Source organism: Pseudonaja textilis, chromosome 1, assembly GCF_049901715.1.
Source record: "Pseudonaja textilis isolate UNSWEBS1 chromosome 1, rPseTex1.2, whole genome shotgun sequence".
NCBI classification, from domain to species: Eukaryota; Metazoa; Chordata; class Lepidosauria; order Squamata; family Elapidae; genus Pseudonaja; species Pseudonaja textilis.
Window position 1 is genome coordinate 318,014,666 of NC_141990.1, and position 22,553 is coordinate 318,037,218.

General features: G+C 45.9%; 1 protein-coding gene across 2 annotated transcripts in view; it reads right to left on the minus strand.

Moving 5' to 3' along the window:
- FBN3 (fibrillin 3) overlaps positions 1–22,553 on the minus strand; it is a 160,482-nt gene that overhangs the window by 42,766 nt on the left and 95,163 nt on the right. For both annotated transcript variants that reach the window (XM_087922591.1, XM_087922592.1), the window contains exons 32-45: positions 21,023–21,148; positions 18,638–18,760; positions 18,243–18,365; positions 16,106–16,267; positions 14,616–14,684; positions 11,373–11,498; positions 10,464–10,589; positions 9,204–9,353; positions 5,920–5,991; positions 4,100–4,225; positions 3,048–3,173; positions 1,454–1,579; positions 471–587; positions 236–364 (exon numbers count right to left, since the gene is read on the minus strand). In XM_087922591.1, coding sequence (XP_087778717.1) covers positions 236–364; positions 471–587; positions 1,454–1,579; positions 3,048–3,173; positions 4,100–4,225; positions 5,920–5,991; positions 9,204–9,353; positions 10,464–10,589; positions 11,373–11,498; positions 14,616–14,684; positions 16,106–16,267; positions 18,243–18,365; positions 18,638–18,760; positions 21,023–21,148 — 1,701 coding nt within the window. The remainder of the gene's footprint in view (positions 1–235; positions 365–470; positions 588–1,453; positions 1,580–3,047; positions 3,174–4,099; positions 4,226–5,919; positions 5,992–9,203; positions 9,354–10,463; positions 10,590–11,372; positions 11,499–14,615; positions 14,685–16,105; positions 16,268–18,242; positions 18,366–18,637; positions 18,761–21,022; positions 21,149–22,553) is intronic.

A 22,553-nucleotide genomic window follows, 5' to 3' on the forward strand; every position in this document is an offset into this window, starting at 1 on the left:
TGGAATGGGAAAACCTCTTTGGAAGTTTTTCAACAGGTTGAATTGGCTTGCCTGCAGATTGCAAGGGGTTGGACTAAATGACCTTTGGGGGGAGTCCCTCCCAACTCTACCCTTCTAGGAAGAAGAAATACGAGCAAATATGGGCAGAGGGCTATGTCCATTAAGCAAAAGAAGAGGAGGCAGACAAGACAGTTGGTTCTCTCAACGCTTCCCAATGACTCCGGGTGATACCCACCAATGCAATTCTTGCCGTCCGGTGTGTGGTCGTAGCCCTCCTGGCACAGGCACCGGAAGGACCCCACGTTGTTGATACACTGCCCGTTGCGGCAAACCTGCCCAGCCAGGGAGGAGCACTCGTCAATATCTGTAGGGAGAGCAGGGTGAGATGTGGCGGGGAGGAGTGGGGGTCAGCATCACCATTCCCGGAGGCTCGTCCGGGACCTCCTCTTCCCCCAACCGTGCCCTCTTACCCATGCAATCGTTGTTGTGGGTCAGTTCGAAGCCCGGGAAGCAGAGGCAGTTGTAGGAACCCACTGTGTTCTTGCAGGTGCCGTTCCCACAGGGCTGGCGGTCACATTCGTCGATGTCTGCCGGGCGCACGAGGAAACGGCCACGCGAGGAAGAGAGGGAAATACTATCGTTTATTAGATGCACAGGCCACCCTATCTCACGAGCCTAGAGATGGGGAACCATGGCCCCTTATGACTTGTGGACTTCAACTCCCAGAATTCTGGGCTCGGGAGTTCTGGGAGTTGAAGTCTACAAGCCTAGAACGAAGGAGAAATTTCCCGACAGTGAGAAGAATTAATCAGGGGAAAAAAACGTCACTGTAACTACTCCAACCCTGGACGTTTTAAAGAAGAGATTGGATAACCATTTGCCTGAAGTGGTGTAAGGTTTCCTGCTTGAGCAGGGGGTTGGGCTAGATGACCTCCAAGGTCCCTTCCAACTATTCTATTCTATTCTATTCTATTCTATTCTATTCTATTCTATTCTATTCTATATTGTATTCTATATTCTAGTCTATTCTATATTCTATTCTATATTCTATTCTACTCTACTCTACTCTATTTCTGCCTGAGCAGGGGGATGGACTAGATGACCTCCAAGGTCCCTTCCAACTCTGCTATTCTATTCTGTTCTGTTCTACTCTATTCTATTCTATTTCTGCCTGAGCAGAGGGTTGGACTAGATGACCTCCAAGGTCCCTTCCAACTCTGCTATTCTATTCTGTTCTGTTCTACTCTATTCTATTCTATTTCTGCCTGAGCAGAGGGTTGGACTAGATGACCTCCAAGGTCCATTCCAACTCTTATTATTCTGTGTGTGCATTGTTAACAACTGGTGGAACTAGCAAACCTGCTCTATAACCAGGACTATAATTTTAGGAAGGAAGGAGGCATCTCCGCAGGGCTGGTGTGCCGTAAGGACATCGAACCCCTACGATACCGACCCATGCACATGGTCAGGTCCCCCGTGGCTTTGAACCCGTTGTAGCAGATGCAAAGGTAACTCCCTTCCGTGTCGACACAATCCCCGTGGCTGCAGACGTTGGGGATCTCTTGGCACTCATTGCGGCCTGCAACACAATGAAACATAGGAAATTAGCTTGGAGAGAGAAAAGCCGGGAAGAAGGACGAGCCCAAATTTGAGGCTAGGTAGGCTTAGATCAAAGCACAGTGCGATGCTCCGGCCCTTAGAAAGTGTGGTCCACATTTTCTTCTTCCCGCTGTACAAATGAACCAGTTTTTCTTAACCTTGGTGACTTGTATCAACAGTAGAGACCTTCAAATTTCTGGGTTCTATCATATCCCAAGACCTAAAATGGACACCTAACATCAAAAACGTCATCAAAAAAGCACAACAAAGAATGTTCTTTCTGCGCCAACTCAGACAGCTCAAACTGCCCAAGGAGCTGCTGATCCATTTTACAGAGGAACGATGGAGTCTGTCATCTGCACCTCTAGAACTGTCTGGTTCGGCTCTGCAACCAAACAGGACAGACACGGACTTCAGAGGATAATTACAACTGCAGACAAAAACAATTACTACCAACCTGCCTTTAATTGAGGACCTGCACAAATCAAAAAGAGGGCTATGAAAATATCTACAGACCCCTAACATCCCAGACACAAACTGTTTCAACTCCTTCCCTCAAAACGATCCTATAGGGCACTACACACCAGAACGACTAGACACAAAGACAGTTTTTTCCCCAACGCCATCACTCTGCTAAAGAAATAATTCCCTCCACACTGTTCAACTATTTACAAAGTCTGCACTACTATTACTATTAATCTTCTCATCACTCCTTATCACCCATCCCCTCCCACTTGTGATTGTAGGACTGTAACTTTGTCGCTTGTATCCTTACGATTTATATGGACTGTTTCCTAGTATGATTTGATTGCTAATTGTACCCTCTGACTATCATTAAGTGTTGTACTGTATGATCCTTGACTCTTGACGAATGTATCTTTTCTTTTATGTACACTGAGAGCATTTGCACCAAGACAAACTCCTTGTGCGTCCCATCACACTTAGCCAATAAAGAATTCTAATTCTAATTCTAATTCTATTGAGGATGTATTGAGGACTTTGATTCCCAGAATTCCCCAGCCAGCATATTTGGCTATGGAATTCTGGGAGTTGAAGTCCATACATCTCCAAGTGGCCAAGATTGAAAAACACAGAACACAGAAGAACTACGGTTGTCAACTTACAATCATTCGCTTAGTAACTGTCTGAAGTTATAACAGCGCCCCCCTACCCCCCCCCCAAGCTACTTCTGTCTGGTCCTCGTGTTTGGCAACCGGCTCCCAACAAGCAGAGTCATTGTGGGAAGCTGGATTTGTTTAATGACCATGTGATTCAATTCATGGCAGCACTGATTCCCTTAACCACCCTGGCAATAAAGTTCGTAAAAAATTGGGTGCGACTCGCTTAACAATTACAATGAAAATTCTGGTCCTAATTGTGGTTGTAAGTCGAGGATTACCGCTATTGGACTGATTGCTTCTCCTGCTCAGGGTTCAAACCGGTCTTACCAATGCATGCTCCGCTCGGTGACAATTTGTATCCTGAAGAGCATTCACACCGGTAACTGCCGGGGATATTTAAGCAATCGGCATTTCGTTGGCAGAGATTTTCCCCTCCGCTGCATTCATCTATGTCTGCCAGGAGACAGAAAAAGAGAAGGAAAAATGTCAGCAAGAGAGAGAAAGACAAACGGCTCCCTAGTTTTGGTCTGAACACCTGTTCCCTCCTCCCTTCTCTCGGTCGCTCTGATATAGTGACTGTTCAAAGTTACAACAGCACAGAAAAAAGCGACATATGGCCTTTTCACACTTATAACAGCTGCAACATCCCGATGATCACATGATGAAAATTCAGATACTTGGGCAACTGACTCATAGTTACAACATTTGCTGTGTCCCGGGGTGTGTGTGTCTCCTTTTGTGACCTTCTGACGAGCAAAGTCAATGGGGAAGCCAGATTCACTTAATGACCGGGGTTACTAACTTAACAACTGCAATTCAACGACTGTAGCAAGAAAGCTTGTAAAATCAGGCACAGCTCACTTAACAACTGTCTCACTTAGCAACAGAAATTCTGGGTTCAACTAATACTTGCACCCATCACAATGTCCCTTAGTCACATGATCACCAGCGGTGAGCTTCCCTGCCAGCTTCCCCCAAACCAAGTCAATGGGGAAGCCAGCAGGAAGTCACAAGTGGCCATCGCCATGATGTTGTGCATAAAGACTGCATGGAAGTCACTGAATGACTGCAACCAGAACCGATACAACGGCTGTCGTCAAGTTGGAGCAATCACAAGACGCTGTTCTTTTCAATCATACCACTTAATAACAGAGATGTTGACCCCAACTGCTGGCGTTAAGCGAGAACTACCTATATTTACAAAGAAATTAAATGGTATTCGTGGCAGTTGTGGTTGTATCCCCCGCAATTGTTCCATTTTCCTGTATCGCCTCTCGTCCAATCCATTCACCACTTTTATCCTGCTTGTCACATTTCCCTTTGGAGGTGCAAAGACCCCACCCTACCCCACCCCTTAAATGCCATCCCCTGACTCTGACCTTCACAGATCAGCAAGATGTTGTTGTAACTGAAGCCGATGGGGCACTCGCAGCGGAAACTGCCGATCTGGTTGATGCAGACGCCATTGGTGCAAATGGCTGGAATCTCACTGCATTCGTCAATATCTGCACAGAAAGGGGGAGGGGCAGAAGAGAATAGGGCTAGTTGGACAGAAGCCCCACCTCCTTTTCAAGGGGATGGGATGTATGGGACACAAGGCTGAGCAGGAGCAAAAGACACCCTCCCCCCACACATGCCCCGTTTATCTGTGGGAACCATTGGATCAACAGAACTTTGTAAAAAATTGTGTGGGATTCAAATGTTCCTGGTGATTTATTTGTTGCTTTGTTGCTTTCTTGTCGGGGAATTAACGGAGCAGCCAATGTTCAGATGAAGTCAGAGACACCAACACGAGCTTATAGTTTTATATAAATAAATATGTTTTGCATCAATATAGAGCAAACTAAGATAGTCAGGGCAAACAGGAACATCATGAGGTAAATCCCAGAGCACACAGGACCAGGGTTGCCAGATCGCAGTTTGGCTCTGCAGCCAAACTCAAGTCAAAATACGGCCAAATCCGACCAAATTATTTTTTGCTCATGGTGATGCGCATGCGCGAGGGAAGGAGAGCTCGGGATGGGTGGGGAAGCCGAGGGGCGTGGCGTTGGAACGAGCCAGAATAGGAATGGGTGTGGTGTTGATGGAGGAGGAGCCGCCCCCTGCTCGGGTCACAGGCGGGAAGGCGGCGTGGCCGGGCGCCAAGGTCCCGAGGGGGTGTGTGACGGGAGTTGAGAGGAAGCGGGCGTGTTGGAGAACTGAGAGGACGCGCTTGTCCTCCTTTTGCTCATGGTGATGTGCAAGCGCGAGGGAAGGAGAGCAGCTGGGTTGCCATCTGGCCGATTTCACGGCCAAGCAACTTTCGTACGGCCAAATTTCCAGCCAAATAAATTTGGCCGGAGACATCATTTTTTTCATGGCCAAGCAGATAGAAATATGGCCAGAGTTCTCGAATTTGGCCGGAAAAACGGTCAGATGGCAACCCTGCACAGGACACACAGAAGAAGAAGGCAGGAAAACAGGAAAACTCCCTCTTTACACCCATAGCAGCCAATCATAGTGTAGATTACCTCATGCAAGAGCAGACAAGATAGCCAGGAACATAGGAACATCATGAGGTAAATCAAAAAGTGTACATAACACATAGAAGAAAAAGGCGGGAAAGGGGGAAACTCCCCCCTTTATACCCACAGCAACCAATCACAACATAGATTGCCTCATGCCTGAGCAGACAAGATAGACGGGAATAGTCAGGAACATCAGATTAACATGAGGTAAATCTAAGCATACAGAACACACAAGAAAAAAAGGCGGGAAAACAGGAAAACTCTCCCTCCGCACCCACCGCAACCAATCATAGCGCAGATTGCCTCACACAGGAGTCAGCCATCTTCAACCAATAACCACAACTGTGTGTTCTGGCTCATTGCACAACCCTTCACTGCTGCAGCAACTGAATTTAAGTATCTTTACATTTCTGATCGCTTTATGACTTGTGTTCTTATTTCTATTGCTTTCAGGATTGTTTTTCACTTTTTCTTTTAAACAGTCCTTTTTTTTTTTAAACACAAGAATCATTCATCTTAAAAAGAAAATCTGGAAAAAACTTAAAAGAAACTAGGTTTCATTTTTCTTATAAACTCTTCTTTATCATTGTTTTAATGTTAGTATTTAGGTTGGATTGAAAAGACTGACACAAACATCATCCTCCATACAAAAGTGTTAGCTGTGGCTCACACAAAGTTCAGGGAACACTCACCAATTGGTTTCCCTGTGTGGATGTCGATGATGAAGCCAGGCGCCTGATTACCACACAGGATCTGGTATTCCGCTAGAAAAGAAAGACTTGGTCATGTTTCTCCAGAGCCATCTCCTTGCAAGATCTGAGGCAAGTATGAAAAGTTCAGGAGGATCTTCAGCCAACAAAACGTATGGGCGCACTTTAAACCCAAGAATACATGAAGGCAGAAGTTTGTCCTTAAGGATAAAACATCCAGACACAAACTGAGCAACGGGGTACATGCCGTACAGTGCAGCGAGCCCTGTGCAGATCTGGACGTTGGGGAAACAAAACAGCCATTTCACAAACGCACGGCACAACATTAGGAAAACAAACACATCGGGACTAGATTCAGCAGTCCGTCTGCATTTAAAACAGATAACAGATAATCAGAGTTGGAAGGGACCTTATAGGTCATCTAGTCCAACTCCCACGCCCAAGTGGGAGACCCTACACCATTTCTGACCAATGGCAGTCCAATTTCTTCTTGAAAGTCTCAAGGCTGCTCTTTTGAAGTCAGCAAAGTCCACATTTTGGACAGAGAGGGCCGCTGGTTTGAAAGAGGGGGTCAAAGAGGCCATCTATGTCCAAATTGAACAGCCCTCTCTCGAGTGAGGGAGGAGGGATACAACATCATCTATCTCCAGTCTATAATACAATCCTTTCAACAGTTCCAAGAAGGCTTCACATCCATTTGCACCCCTCGGGTGACCCTGAGAACACAGATAAACCTCCAGGTGACCTTAACGACCTGCTAAATGAATGCAAATGACCAGGTGTCTGCAAGGAGTATAAATCTGTTAGGAATAACATAGGTTACCTAACGTAGTTTGGGTAAAATAATATATATAAACTATGATTGTAAGTTTAAGTGTGTGTCACTTTAAAACTGCAAAGCATGTAATTTTGGGAGCGGTGTGAAACCACCATAAGAGGGAGCAAGAGAACCTGACAATTCCCTGACAATTACTGGATTGCATGGATTGATGGTTTGTTAACTGCGTGTTTTCCCCTACTGCTGAGTTGCTGAAGGAAGAGAGGAGTTTTTGACTTCTTCATATCTCTACTGCGAGGAGATATATTACTGGACTGATATTTGTAAGTTTACTGACCTCTCTTTTTCGACACTGGACTTTGCAACTGAATAATCCCCGGACGGACTGAATTAGTGAATGATATATGGACTGTTTGACTATGCTATAACTCTTACTGGAATAAACTATTTAACTAGCACGGTGTATCTGTTTTACTGAGTGTAAGCTACAAAAAAGGTTAATCTCACATATTTTGCCTGCCTGCCTGACTGCCGTGCAGATTCTGCTAGGGTGTATCCCTAACAAAATCCTTCCATTCCCCCCACCATCCAGTCAAAACTGATGAAGCTTCTTGGATGAGAAGCAAAACGACTTCAAAGAAAAACAAGGAGTTGTTGCGTCTTGAAAAAAAGCAACCTTGGGACCACCATGACCTGGATGACTGACCATCTCCACAGACATTGAGCAACTCAGGTGTAGACAGAAGAGAACATTCATGGCTCGGAATTGAATTGTGGGGTCACTGGTGCTCCTTGAGTTGGGTTGTTTTCTCGCTGACAGGCATTCAGCCATCATCAAATTGGCCATCGACAGGCACGTAGTGATAAACAACATCTACATACCATTCAAAGGAGACAGCCCAGAAGGAAACAGAAAGGCCAAAACACCTCTTTGCCAGCTATCAACACACAGATAGATAGAGAATAACACAGGATTCACATTAGATGGACAACCCAGCAGCAAACAATACCCCAGTCTAGGAACTGCTAAACAAGCTAAGAGTAAACATCCTAATCGAGGAAGCACCAAGATTATTCTCATCGACAATGACAGAGGAAGCTACTAGAATAGAAACAGAGAGCAAACCCTACCCCCTTCTAGTACTGATAATGGTACCTAGTTGGGTAATGAAATGCCTGTAAGAAAACCACCAAGCTCAGAGATCAGTAAAGGCTCAAAGTCGTCCTATTCCCCAACCCTCCTCTTGGCAAATCACACTCTCTAGTATGACTGATGATGTGGCCTAGTTTGGTCATGAAACGTCTACAAGAAAATCACCAAGCTCAGAGACTACTAAGGGCCTAAAGTCCTCCTTCTCCTCCTTTCTGCAAATCACACTCCTAGTAGGACTGATGTTAACTAGTTTGATAATGAAACTTTTGCAAAAAAAACCCTACCAAGCTCGGAGAGTACTAAGGCCGTCAAGCCATTGTCCTCCTCCCTTTCTCCTCCTCCTCCTCCTGCGCTCTGCCAATCACACTCCCTAGTAAGACTGATGCTATTACCTAGTTTGGTAATGAAATGTCTGCAACAAAGCTACCAAGCTCAGAGAGCACCGAGGACCCCACAACTCTGGTTTAGCACAGGCCATATCTGTTCTGACCTAGGCTTCACAAAATCATGAAGCGGACTCCTTGTCCCGACAAAACCCCTTTTAAGAAGTCAGGAACAGATCTTCTTCGCCCTAACGAATTGAACTAATTGTCTCCTGTAAACTCCACTCCCCCTTCAGTCCTCTTTATTCCCTATGGGAAAGGCCATTCACCACCCACCTCTGCCTTTACTCCAGAGCTGACCCTTGTTCCTGAACTGTTCCCTTCTCCTGGCAGCTCTGTACATATGCTCATCGGGAACAGGCTCCAGCTGTTCTTCTTCCCCACTGATCTCTGACTCTAAAGGCAGCTGATATTGGACGGCCCTGGCCCCGTCTCTGATTCCAACACAGAGCCCTCATCAGAGCCTTCCGCAAACTCCAAGACTGGCCCTTGTTCCTCCCCAACCTCCTCACTGTCCGAGTCTGCCGCCAGCTCTGCTGGCCGCTGGAGGGCCACAACAATATCCAAGCAACTCTGCTTGAAAAATTACAGGTAATCCTCAAGTTATGGCCAGTGACGATTGAAATTACGATGACCAAAAGGAATTTACAACAGTTCCAAAGCTCGGACAGCCATGCTCTGGTCATGTGACCACTTTTCGGGCCTTCAGCAACTGGCCTGCAATTGCGGCCATTTGCAGAGTCCCACCATCACCTGAACATGGTTTAAGGATGTTTTTGCCTACAAAAAATGGCATTTCCTTCTGGGGGTTTTTTGGGGCAAAAACTACTCGTGAACAGTGGGTTCACTTAACAAACACAGCATTTGTTTAAGGACTGCAGATTCACTTAATGGCCAGCCATGATGCCTGGCTTAACGACCACAGAGGCGATGGGACAGAGGGGCCACTCACAGCTGGCCGGCGTGGGGCAGGGCTCGCAGGGCTTGTTCCAGGCCTTGCCAATGTTGTAGGAACAGCAGCACATCTTCTTGGTCATGTTGAAGGAGAGCTCGTTCTCACAGGTGTCGTTATAGTTCCGGTAGCAAAGGCTCTTGCGCATGTCTGAAAGGAAGGCAGTCGGGGAACGTCAGCAGGCGGAGAAGCTCCCAGCGCTCAGCCTCAAAGGGTGGAGGTGATAAAGAGATGGCCACCGCCCCACCTGTCTGGTTTGGCCCGCCCCACCGGTTTGGTAGAGTCTGATCTGTTTGGGAGGGGGCCGAGACATTTTAAGAAGTGCCTCCACTAAGACCTGCTTATCTCTGTCTGCCTCTCTATTTCTATTGCTATGCTCTTTGTGTCTAGATTTATGTCTGTCTGTCTGTCTGTCTCTGTCTGTCTATCTATCATCTATCTATCATCTATCTATCAACCTACCTACCTATTTTCTACCTATCTGTCTGTGTGTCTGTCTATCTATCTATCTATCTATCTATCTATCTATCTATCTATCTATCTAGCTATCTATCTAGCTATCTAGCTATCATCTATCTATCTATCTATCTATCTATCTATCTATCTATCTATCTATCTATCTATCTATCTATCTATCTATCTATCTATCTATCTATCTATCTATCTATCTATCATTCTCTCTCATCTTCCTATCTACCTATCATCTAGCTATCTACATATTTTCTACTTATATGGCTGTCTGTGTATCTGCCTGTCTATCATTTATATCTATTTGTCTGTCTGTCTCATCTTCCTATCTACCTATTTATCTACCGTCTATCAATCATCTATCTCCATCCTCCATCTCTTACCCTCTAATCTATCATTCTATCACTCTACCTACTTACCTACCTACTATAACTATCTATCTATCTATCTATCTATCTATCTATCTATCTATCTATCTATCCATCTATCCATCTATCCATCCTTCCATCTTTCACTCTCTTTTATTTATCACTATCTACCACTCTACCACTCTACTACTCTACCACTCTAACATCTATCTATCTATCTATCTATCTATCTATCTATCCATCCACCCACCCATCCAGGAGATCACACCTTGATAGCTAGGTTAGTCTATGAAATCCTCATCCTAGCTTTTCAGCTGAGTTACCTGGAGGGCATCAACCCATCCTAGGAGACAGAGGCGGATCGCTCCCTCACCCCATTTGCCCCTCTCCTCCCTTTAAGCCCACCCTGCAGGACCCTCCGTACCCATACAGTTGTTCCCTCCGTTGACTTGCATGTACTCCGGAGGGCACACACAGGTGTAGTTGCCGAGTGTGTTGTAACAGGTCCCCGGCCCACAGATGCCGATGTGAGCAGAGCACTCGTCGATGTCTGGAAAGGACACATCAAAGTTTGTGGGAACAGGGACCAAAGGCAGGTCAGTCGGTCAGCTGTCCCAGGACGAAGGTTGGAAATCTGAAGAAGGGGGTCCCTGTTGGGGGGATGACCTCAGGAGACAGGATGGAGACACCCCCCCCCCCAGACCAGAGGTGGGCTTCAAAAAATTTAGTAACCAATTCTCTGCCTGGCTGCTGGGTAGGCATGGACTATTCAGCCTCCTGCACCAGGGTGGGGGAGCTGTTTTTGCCCTCCTTGGGCTCTGGAGGTTTTTCTCGAGCCTCCCGGAGGGTGAAAAATAGCCTCCCCAAGCCAGTCATTGCAACTACTGGTTTGGTGAACCAGATGTAAAATTAACAACCGGGTCACCCAAACCGGTGCGAACCGGGAACAGCCCACTCCTGCCCCAGACATCAAAGCTACAACAAGGGGCAGAGGAAAAGGAAGGTGTAGGAAGCAACTCAAGAAAGACCCTCCCTAGTTTTCCAGAGAGTAAAAGGGGAGTGGGGGAGGGAGAGAAAGATTCTCTTAATATAACCTTACAATAAAGATAGGGCTAACAGACCCTGTCAATCTCTCCCAAAGTCACTAAGCCATGAAGACGAGTGGACTTCAACTCCTGGGAATTCTGGGAATTGAAGTCCCCCCGTCTTAAAGGGATCAAGGTTGGGAGGTCCTACTCTAAGTGAATGGGCTGGGAGAATCCACGGACTGCATTGGGTACATACACCCCCTTCTCCAAGAGCTCAACCCCCCCCCGCGCCCCCACAGACCCACCTTCGCAAATACGGGTGTCCTCGTTCAGGTAATAGCCCGGAGGGCACTCACACTGGAAGCTGCCAAAGGTATTGACGCAATTGCCTCCCTGGCACAGGCCTGGCAGCTCCTGGCACTCGTCGATATCTGTCAGAGAGAGGAAAGGAAGATCAAAGGATCTGACTTTTTTTTTTGGAGGGGGGGAAGCGGAGGATGGGTTTCTGTCCCCCCTCTCCCCAAAACGGGATCCCAGAGAAAATTAGTGGAGAGACACAAATGGAGAAGAGTATGTGTGTCTTTATCATTCTTTTTAAATGAGAAAGAAATCATAATTATTAATTAATTTAATGACCGAAGTTCATATATTATTATCTGTTTTATTTCATAAACAAGAAACTCAAAAAGGAAAAAAAAGGGAAAAAAGAGAGAGATAATAATATGCGGACTTCATTTATTAAATTAATTATTATGTGTGTTTATTCTTTTAAATAATAAATAAATCCTAATTAATTAATTTAATGAATGAAATCCACATATTATTATCTCTTTTATTCATTAAACATGAAACTCACAAAAAAGAGAGATAATAATATGTTGGCCATTCATTAAATTAATTATTATGCGTGTTTATCATTCTTTTAAATAATAAATAAATCCTAATTATTAATTTAATGAATGAAGTCCATGTATCAGTTTTATTCATTAAACATGAAATGCACAAAAAAAGGAGCGGTAATAATACGTGGACTTCATTCATTAAATTAATTATAATGTGTGCTTATCATCCTTTTAAATAATAAAGACATTCTAATTATTAATTAATTTAGTGTATAAAGTCCACGTATCATCATCATCATCAATATTAATATTAATATTATTGTAATAAATGTTTATTCATTAAACATGAAACTCAAGTCAACTGAACATTTAAAAATGTATCACAAATATCATTGACTGGCTCTGATGGGTGATAGAGGTTGCTGCCAGCATCCTAGGTATAATTATTATTGTTGTTGTTGTTGTTGTAATTGTTACTTTATTTATTTGAATTTTAGCCATTATTGTTATAAGTAGTTCTAGACATACAACAGTTCATTAAGTGACTGTTCAAAGTTACAACGGCCCTGAAAAAAGCAACTTATAATAGTTTTTCACACTTAAGGACCATTGCATCATCTGCGCAGTCACGTGATCAAAATTTGGAAGCTTGACAACTGACTCATATTTATGACAGTGGCAGCGTCCCGGAGTCCCATGATTCTCTTTTGCGATCTTCTGGCGAGCAAAGTCCGTGGGAGAAGCCAGATTCGCTTAACGACCGGGTGACTAACTTAAGGAGTGCAGCGATTCACTTTACAACTGTGGCAGGAAAGATCGTAAAATGGGGCAAAACTCACTTAACAACCGTCCTGCTTAGCCATGGAAATTTGGGGGTTGGCGGTGGTCGTGCGTCGAGAACTTCCTTGGACGCATGTTTCATTTTTGTAATTATTGTATCATCATAATTCTTTATATCACATTATTTCTCTGTATTATGTGATTTCTTAATGTAAGACAGGCAGACCTCGACCGACATAACAATACATATAATTGGACTGTGTTATTTTAAAAATGAAACAAACAGATAAAGAATAAAATTTCTCTTTTGTTCAGGGGTTGTTGTCGTTCATCAACAGCAGGTGCGGATGGCGGAGGTCTCGGAGAGTGAGGACTCAGATGAGGGGCCTGCATGTGATGCAGGGATGGGGCCAGGACCATCAGGGGGTGGGGTGCTGCCTTCGGAGGTTGTGGAGTGTGGCAGCAGTGAGGAAGAGGCCCCCGAGGAGCCTGTGCCTAGTGCACGTGCGTCCAGGACTGCTCGAAGGAAAGTGACTCGGGAGTAAGGCTGCAAGATGATGGCCTCTCCCATAAGGGATAAAAGCCAGCCTTTGGGCTTGGCTTCTTTGCAGGAAGCAAAGAAGTTCTTTCTACTCAGAGTCCTCGTTGAAGCCCGGCTTACTCCGGTTTGTTTTTTTGAAACTTCTGGCTTGGGATATTTATCTGCAATTAGCCTTTGATTCTTGGCAACCTTTCGCAACCTTGAAAGGGCTCGCTCTCATCCGGGACAATTAATTTTGAATGACTCTTGGCTGTGAATGCACAGAATTCACAGCGCTGCATTAAAAAGGCTTGCTTTTATACGTACTTTGGGCTTGTTTCATTTGAACAAGTCTTGGGTCAGAACAGGGGTGAGGTGGAGGAATGACATGCCGTGCAAAATCAAGTGAGGCATGTTCTGACTTTCTGGCATGCAGAGGAGCCCAAAATGTTCGCCTTTGGTGGAATAGATGATCTCCATGGGTTCCTGGGGGCAGAGGAGCCCAAAATGTTCGCCTTTGGTGGACCAGATGATATCCACGGGTTCCTGGGGGCTGCCATGGAGTCTCATTATCTGAAACCTTCTTGGCAAAACGTTCAGCTTTTTTTTTTCTGGAGAGTAGCTTGAAGAATGGCACCAGAATTCCAAATGTGTTCCAAGCCTGCACACACAACGGCCGTAACATTGTAAATCGCCGACTAATTAGTTTGAATGGCAGCGGAGATGCAAAAACGTGCCAACTCCTGATTAAAGGATTGACCCGGCCGATCAATCCAATTCAATATTTTGCTTTATTCTGCAGCCAAATCTTTTTCTCTTTTTGTCTCTCTGTCTCTTTCTCTCTTTTTTTTTCTCCGTCTCGCTTTCTCTGTCTTTTTCCTTCTTTCTCTCCTTCTGTCTGTCTTTCTCTGTCTTTTTCTTTTTGTCTCTCTTCTCTTTTTCTCTCTTTCTCTCTCTCTCTCTTTCTTTCTCTTTCTCTCCTTCTGTCTCTCTTTTTTTCTCTTTTTCTCTTTGTCTTTTTTTCTCTGTCTCTGTATCTCTCTGTCTTTTTCCTTCTTTCTCTCCTTCTGTGTCTTTCTCTGTCTTTCTTTTTTGTCTCTCTGTCTTTTTGTCTCTCTCTTTCTCTCCTTCTGTCTCTCTCCTCTTTCTCTCCCCCCCCCTTTCTCTCTTCCCACAATCCATCATCCTGATACAAACAATGCTCTTGGGATGTTCTTTTAAGGCTGGGGAATTTTTCCCAAGGCTGCCATTAAGTCACGGGATGGGTTTTTTTTTTAATACGCAAAGGTTTTGGCATCAAAATACGCTCTCTGGTGCTGAATTTCAAAGGGTCTCTAAGTTCAGGTGGTCTCAAGAGATCCTTTCAGCATCCCCCCTCCCCCCGTCCAAGTGACCCACTGACCTACCTTCCAAAATGACCGTGATGGGGTTGGGCCGGAAGCCTTCACCACCGGGACAGAGGGTCTTGTATTCGGCTGTAGGGTGAGAAACAGTGGTGGAATTCAAAATATTTTACTACGGGTTCTGGGGGTGCGTGTGCAGCGTTCTAAAATGGGCAATTTTAAGCATGAAAACTTACTTTACCGTCAGCGCTGGTGAGTAAAACAGCTGAGGGGCGGGAATCTGATCAGCCGCGCCTATCAGCTGAGCTACAAAGGAAATATAGGATGGGAAAGAACGGCAGCGGGTGGGCGGGGCCAACTGCCAGGTGGCGCCACCAGATAGGTAGAACTGGTGCAAACCGGTAGCCTGTCACCACTGGTGAGAAGTGAATTCCAGATGGAGTTTAGACTTTGGGGATATCTTTATTTCAATCTTGATGGTCACTTTAAGATGGGTGGGCTACAACTCCCAGAATTCTGGGAGTTGAAGTCCACCATTCTTAAAGTGGCCAAAGTTGAAAAATATTGTGGGTTGGTTTTTTTTTGAAACATCTTTCCAGTAAAAGAGATCTGGAAAACACATTAAAATTAAGATAATTTTGATTCTTTTGGAGTCTGAGGTCATTTTCCCCGCCCTCCAAACTTCCTCTCCAGGCTAAGCAATGAAGCAGATCAGACCAGCTGGTGAAGCGGGATATAAACTAAACCAGTGGTCGCCAACCAGTGGGCCGGGGACCCCTGGTGGGCCGTGAGAAAATTTTGGTGGTCTGCAGAGAAATGTCCCCCCCCCCAAAGCACTCCCCCCAAAGCAATTAATCCAGGCTGCACGGAAACACAAGGCTATGCCACCCACATGGCCCGCCCACCCACTGGCCCCCACCCTGTGGCCAAGAGCACAAATCTTACCCTGAGTAAAGCCATGCAAGCTGGAACTGGAAGATAAGACCGATGGCCGGGAAGGAAATCCGCCCCGGGGTGGCTTGCTGACGTTGGTGGGAAAGTCGGTCCCATATTCTAGAGCTGTAGGAGTCACAGGACTGGCCCTTTGACCATCCTGGAGCAGCTGTTCCAGTCCACGGCAGGCCGGTGCACCCGGGTGGAGGAGCAGCTGCTCTGGGATGACCAAAGGGCCAGTCCTGTGATTATTACAGCTCTGGAACATGGGACCGACTTTCCCACCAATGTCAGCGAGCTGCCGTTAGTCAAAATTCATGTTAGTGGTCCGCGGGATTTAAAATTATGAGTTTGGTGGTCCCTGAGGACCCCTGGACTAAACCATTCTCCTTTTCGGATTTGCCCACAAGTTCCCTGGCCGTGGAGAAGAGTTCAGGGGGGGTGTCAGCAAATCTAGGGTGTCAAGGATGCGATCGCACTTTGCTTTGAAATTTCTTCAGGAAGAAGATCACACCTTGCAATCTTTCCAGTATTTGAGGGGCAAACATCCCGCAGGAAATCAGCCACGCAAACCAATCGTTCCAGGGATTCAGCCCTGGCACGGCGGCTGCTCTACTCACTGGTGTTGGCAGCCGGGCACAGCTCGCAGGGGTTTCCCCAAGCCCGGCCCAGGGAGCAGCAGCAGGACGCCCGCGTAACGCCCACGCCGATTTCAGCACTGCATGAGATCCCGCCGTCGCCGCGGTCTTGCGTGTCCAGGAAACAGTTCCCCACTCGGGTGTCTGGGGAAGGAGGGAGGGAGGGAGACAGAAGGAAAGTGAAGGAAAACTGCAAGAGGAGGAAGATGATGACTTACTCGTAGAATAACTTTATTGTCACTTGGAATGTATGCTAATTGACATACATTAAAATGAAGTTTTGTTGCAATGCAGCTCTCAAAGAGTCACCCCACGTAAACATGACGGAATAAATAAATACAAAATTATGTATATCATCAACTTCATTTAATGACCCCTTGCAGGGTGGAGTCTGAGCAAATGAATGGAGCTAGCAGGGTGTTTTAATGGCCGGATGCCTTTCCTGTTGCCGATGCAGAGTTTTGGCCGGCAGATATATTCTCAGTGTGCCCAGGGAGAGAAATATCTGCTTCTATCTGGGATTGAACTAACAGCCTCCTGATTGTGTGGGGAGAGCTCCATCTCTAGGCCATCACGCCACTCAATACAAAAATACCCACATATATTATATGACACAGAGAAACATGACAGTCTAGTTCCGATGTATCCATGTACCAGAGGGATGGCATAGGGAACAAAGCCATTAAAGAATTTGGTAAGTCCTGCTAGAAATTCTTCAAAATGCCCTTCCAGAGAGTAGCAACAGAAACAGACCGTGAGGTGGGGTCTCTAACAATGTTTTGAGCTCCAAGCCCAGAGTGCTTATAAGGAGCATCCTGAATAACAGGAAGCGAGCTTCGTATGATCTTCTCCGCTGCCCTCACCACTCTCTGTAGGAACTTTCTATCTGAGGCGCTGCGGCCACCAAACCAAAGAGGGATGCAGTTTGTTAAAATGCACTCAATCGTGCCTCGGTAAAAAGTGGCCAGGACAGGAGGAGAAAGAGGTGCTCTCCTCATCCAACGAAGGAAATGCAGAGGCTGGTTTGCACGCTTCACTAAGGATGACGTGTAGAGAGATCAGTTCAGAAACGAGGAGGTGATAAACCACTTGGGAAAGCCAGGAGAAATCATCAAAACCATTAAAAAGAGAAAAGTTAGAATATTTCGGAAACGGGATGTGACACCTGGAAAAATACAGCACCCTTCACTTCATCCTCCAGGGAAAGATTGAAGGCAAACGAACTCCAAGCAGAAGAAGAATATCATGGCTTCAAAAGCTAATTTTTGTCTGGTTTGGACAAAACTCAGCAGCTCTTTCTTGTGCAGCTGTTGATTAAAATAGGATCGCCGACACGATCACCAATGTCCGATGACGGATAGGGCACAAGAAGAGGAAGAATTGGAAGCCACTGCAAGTTGCTTTGCACAGGGAGATGGGTGTTGTGGCAGACTTGGACAGTGAGGAGATTGGGGTGGAACAAGGGCCAGTCCTGGAGTCTGGGGAAGGCTCTGATGAGGGCTCTGCGTTGGAGGCAGAGATGGGGCCAGGGCTGTCTGACAGTTATCAGCTGCCTTCGGAATCGGAGATCAGTGGGGCCGAAGAACAGCTGGAGCCTGTTCCCAGTGTGCGCATGCACAGAGCTGCCAGACAAAAGGAACAGTTAAGGAACAAGGGATGACTCGGGAGTAAAGGCTCAGGTGGGCAGTGAATGGACCCTCCCATAAATAAAGAGGAGTGAATAAAGAATAAAGAATAAAGAGGAGTGAAAGGGGAATGGTGTTTGCAGGAGACAATTGGTTCGTTTAATTAGTGTGAAGATCTGTTCCTGACTTCTTGCCAAGTAATTGCTGCTACAGCGTGGCATTTGGAAGATATTGGCCTGGCAACTCTCCAAGCCTGATAAAGGTCTGTCGTTGTGAAATCTCATGAAAGACCGTTTGCCGGGACTTTGCTGGAGAGGAATTCCCTTTAGCCTAAATAAAAAGCGTTTTATCGGGATGAGGAGCCAGCTTCATGATTTTGGGAAACCTAGGTCAGAACAATGGGTGGCATATAAGTTTATGGAATACAATAATGTCATGGACAGCACTGCATGGTGGATCTGCCTGTGCACACCCTGTGGGGGGGTCCTCCTTACCGACACACCCCACTCCGGTGGGGTTCAGCTCGAAGTCCTGAGGACAGTTGCAGAGGTAGCTGCCTGGCGTATTAACGCAAAGGCCGTTGATGCAATTCACGGGATCGGCACACTCATTGACATCTGTCGGAGAGAGAGAGAGAGAGACGGGGAAAGGAGTTAAGCGCTGTCTGGAATGGCTGATGGGGCCACATCCTTGGCGGAAAGAGCTGCCGAACCACTGGCGCTGTTGCGGTGGCAATCTCCTTAGTTTGTGTTTGCAAGCGAGGAACGGGCAGAGGAATGCAAAGACTGGTCGCCGATTCACGTTTTTCGGTGGCGTTCCAACTTCAGAAAGTTGGCAAAAGAAATGGCGGTAGGACTACCTGTAGAGAGGATGGGTCCTTCCTGCTCACCTGTGCAGTTCCCACCGCTCCTGTCTAGCTCATACCCATCGTCACAGGCACAACGGAACATCCCAGGAAGATTCTGGCAGGTGCCGAAGACGCAGATATTCTGGAAGGTGCATTCGTCAATGTCTGAAAGGAAAGACAGCGGATTTTGGTGGCTTTCACCTCAGAATTCTTGCTTCAAAAAGCTGCCAAAGGATCCCCATAACAAGATGAGCATTTGTTGCATTCAAGCGTCTTGTCCGTTCCTGATTCATTGTGGGTTCAAATGGTGCTTTATTGGACCCGGGTCCGATTCCCAGTCCCATCCACGCTCTGGCTCAAACTTTTGAGAAGTTTAACAGAATAGCACTAGCGCTGGTAGCCTCGAAGCTTCTAAGAAAATATGGCTATTTATTAGACTTATAGACCGCTTCCCAGTGCTTCCTAGCCCTCTTTAAGCAGTTTACAGAGTCAGCATGTTGCCTCCAACAATCTGCGTCCTCATTTGACTGACCTCAAAAGGATGGGAGGCTGAGTCAACCTTGAGCTGGTCAGGATTGAACTGTTGGTAGTGAGCAGAATTAGTCTGCAATTCTGCATTCTGACCACCGCACCACTTCCTTCCTTCCTTCCTTCCTTCCTTCCTTCCTTCCTTCCTCCCTCCCTCCCTCCCTCCCTCCCGTCTTTCCTTCCTTCCTTCCCTCCCACCCTCCCTCCCTCCCTCCTGCCTGCCTGCCTGCCTTCCCATCTCTCCTTCCTTCCTTTCCTTGATTGCTTATTGTACCCTATGACTATTATTAAGTGTTGTACTTTATGATTCTTGATGAATGTATTTTTTTCTTTTTTGTACACTGACAGCATTTGCACCAAGACAAATTCCTTGTGTATCCAATCACACTCGGCCAAGAAAGAATTCTATTCTATTCTATTCTATTCTATTCCATTCCACTCCACTCCACTCCACTCCACTCCACTCCACTCCACTCCACTCCACTCCATATTCTATTCTATTCTATTCTATTCTATTCTATTCTATTCTATCCTATCCTATTCTATTCTATTCTATTCTATTCTTCCTTCCCACTTAGCACTTATATGCCACTTTACAGTGCTTTACAGCCCCTCTCTAAGCGGTTTACAGAGTCAGCATGTTGCTTCCAACAATCTGGGTCCTCATTTGACTGACCTCCAAAGGATGGAAGACTAAGTCAACCTCGAGCTGGTCAGGATCGAACTCCCGGCAGCGGGCAGAGTTAGCAACAGCACTTAAGACTTATATACTGCTTCACAGTGCTTCACAGCCCTCTCTATGTGGTCTACAGAGTCAGCCTCTTGGTCCCCCCCGACAACCTGGGTCCTCGTTTTACCCACCTCAGAAGGATGGAAGGCTGATGTCAACTTGGAACCTGGTGAGATCTGAACTGCCAAATTGCAGGCAGCTGGAGTTGGAAGGGACCTTGGAGGTCTTCTAGTCCAACCCCCTGCTTAGGTAGGAAACCCTACACCTCTTCAAACAAATGGTTATCCAATATCTTCTTTAAAACTTTCAGTGTTGGGGCACCCACAACTTCTGGAGGCAAGTTGTTCCACTGATTAATTGTTCTAACTGTCAGGAAATTTCTCCTTAGTTCTAAGTTGTTTCTCTCCGTGATTAGTTTGCTTCTTGTCCTGCCTTCAGGTGCTTTGGAGAGTAGCTTGACTCCCTCTTTTTTGGGGCAGCCCCTGAGATATTGGAAGGCTGCTCTCATGTCACCCCTAGCCTGTCATCCTTGAGGGGAAACCAAAAGCGATCTTCATACCATCCTGGGACATCCCACGTCCACTGACCTGGGAATGGATTGTAACACCTCTCCATCTATCCAACCTTTGCAGGGACAGTTACCCAAACATCTTCTCTGAATATGTCTGGACCCCGGGGAGATAACAGGAGGAGTGGAATGGAAAAAGGAACATTAACTAGGGAATCCCAAAGATGCTTTTTCCAAGAGGCAATGGACTTTCTTGTTTTTCTTTGAAGACTTTTTGCTTCTCATCTAAGAAGCTTCTTCAGCTCTGACTGTCCTCTAGAACCGGAGAAACTTCTTGGGTGAGAAGCGAAACCTCTTCAAGGAAAAAAAACAAAATGTCCAGTTGTCTCCTGAGGGGGAAAAAAAGCAAATTTGGGACAACCACGACGTGAATGACGGAGAATCTCCATAGAAATTTAACTAGGGAGCTTCGCGTGCACATCCTTAGTTCTGGCTTTGCTTTAGTGTAACCGGGTAGCTTTTAGTGAAAATAATGTTTTCGCTACAAACGGAGTTGAGAGGGTTTCTTTCCGAAAGGACCAAGTTGGGTCCAGGTCTGACATCACCTTTCTTTTCATGAATACCCGATTCCTTCAACCCTCCAGTTCCCAAATGAGCTCACCTTGGCAAGCCTTACTGTCTTCCGTGGGGTTGAATCCCATTTCGCACTCACACCGGTAGCCCCCGGGGGCATTCAGGCACTGCCCGTTCTCACAGAGGTTGACGTTGTCGGCACATTCGTCCACATCTGGAGGGGAAAACATGACATGGTCAGGCCTTCCTCTCGGCCAACAACCACACCAGTGGTAGAATTCAAAATATTTCACAACCGGTTCTGAGGGGGGAACGCATGGAGCATTCTAAAACGGGCAATTTTAAGCATGAAAACTTATTCTCAGCCAGTCCTTGAGTATTGAAGAGTTGTCTTTAACCGAATCCGAACTCCAGTTTAGGATAATGATGGTTTATTCAATATATCAGCAAACAAGAAATACTCTAATCAGGCAAGAATGGCTAAATGCCGGGCAAGGTTAGCCTTGGGTTTGAGTTTGCTCCCTGTCCTTTTTTTTAAAAAAACAACAACAAATTTTATTAATTTTACAAAACAATATGCAGACAAACAAAGCATAGGATATAATAACATAAGAGATCTTTTTCTGAAAAAAACCAATAAGACATCTTATTTAAAGACAGAATAATTCCAAATTATCACATTTCCATACGAACACAATTTAATATATATATTTACCTTATCTGTTCAACTTCATATCTTATCCCAACTTCTCTTTATTGCTCCCTTTCCTTCTATTTATTCAAATTATGTCTCTTTTACTTTAGATTGTATACATTTTTTATATCCATCTGTCTTATTTACAATTTCATTGTTCTCTTCCAACATTCTTCTGACATTCTTTTAAAATTTTATTAATTCAAACGTAAACGTACAAAACACAAAACATAAATACCTAAAACTTCTTGCTCTTTGTCCTTTTACTGCCATTATCGTGAGACACACCCCACCGCACCCAGGCCTATACGCAGTTCTAATTCTGGCCACACCTAACCCATTATCCCTAAATGCTACTAACCCTATAACAGTGTTGGCTAATCTTTGGGGGCTCCTGTGCCAAAAATTGTGTGTGCGCTTGTGCGCGAGCACTCGCATGCCAGCACCCAGAAGACACTGTGTGTGGGGGCCACCCCCCCATGCCCCCTGCACGAAAGCTTCTGCAGGCTTTGCAGGCCGAAAAATGTGGCCTGTTTCATCACTTCGGGTATTTCCCGGAAGTGATAAAACGGGCCTATTTTTCGGCCTGCAAAGGCTTTCCTCAAGCCTCCGGGAGGCCGAAAATCAGCTGTATGCGCAGTGAGGTAAGTTTGCCTACGGATCACGTGTTGGCACAAATGGCTCTGCGTGCCACCTGTGGCACATGTGCCATAGGTTCGCCATCATGGCCCTATAACACGTCTACATCCCTAACCTATTCCAACCCTCACTAACTGATCCCCACCTGGTGCCACCTTCACCATGTCTTAATGCAATGCTTAATTACCACGTATATGTGCCCCAACCCCCTCTAACGATATGCACCACCTCAATACATGAAAAAAGCCAACCTTCAACCTTCGGCTAGCACACAAGCAACCATACA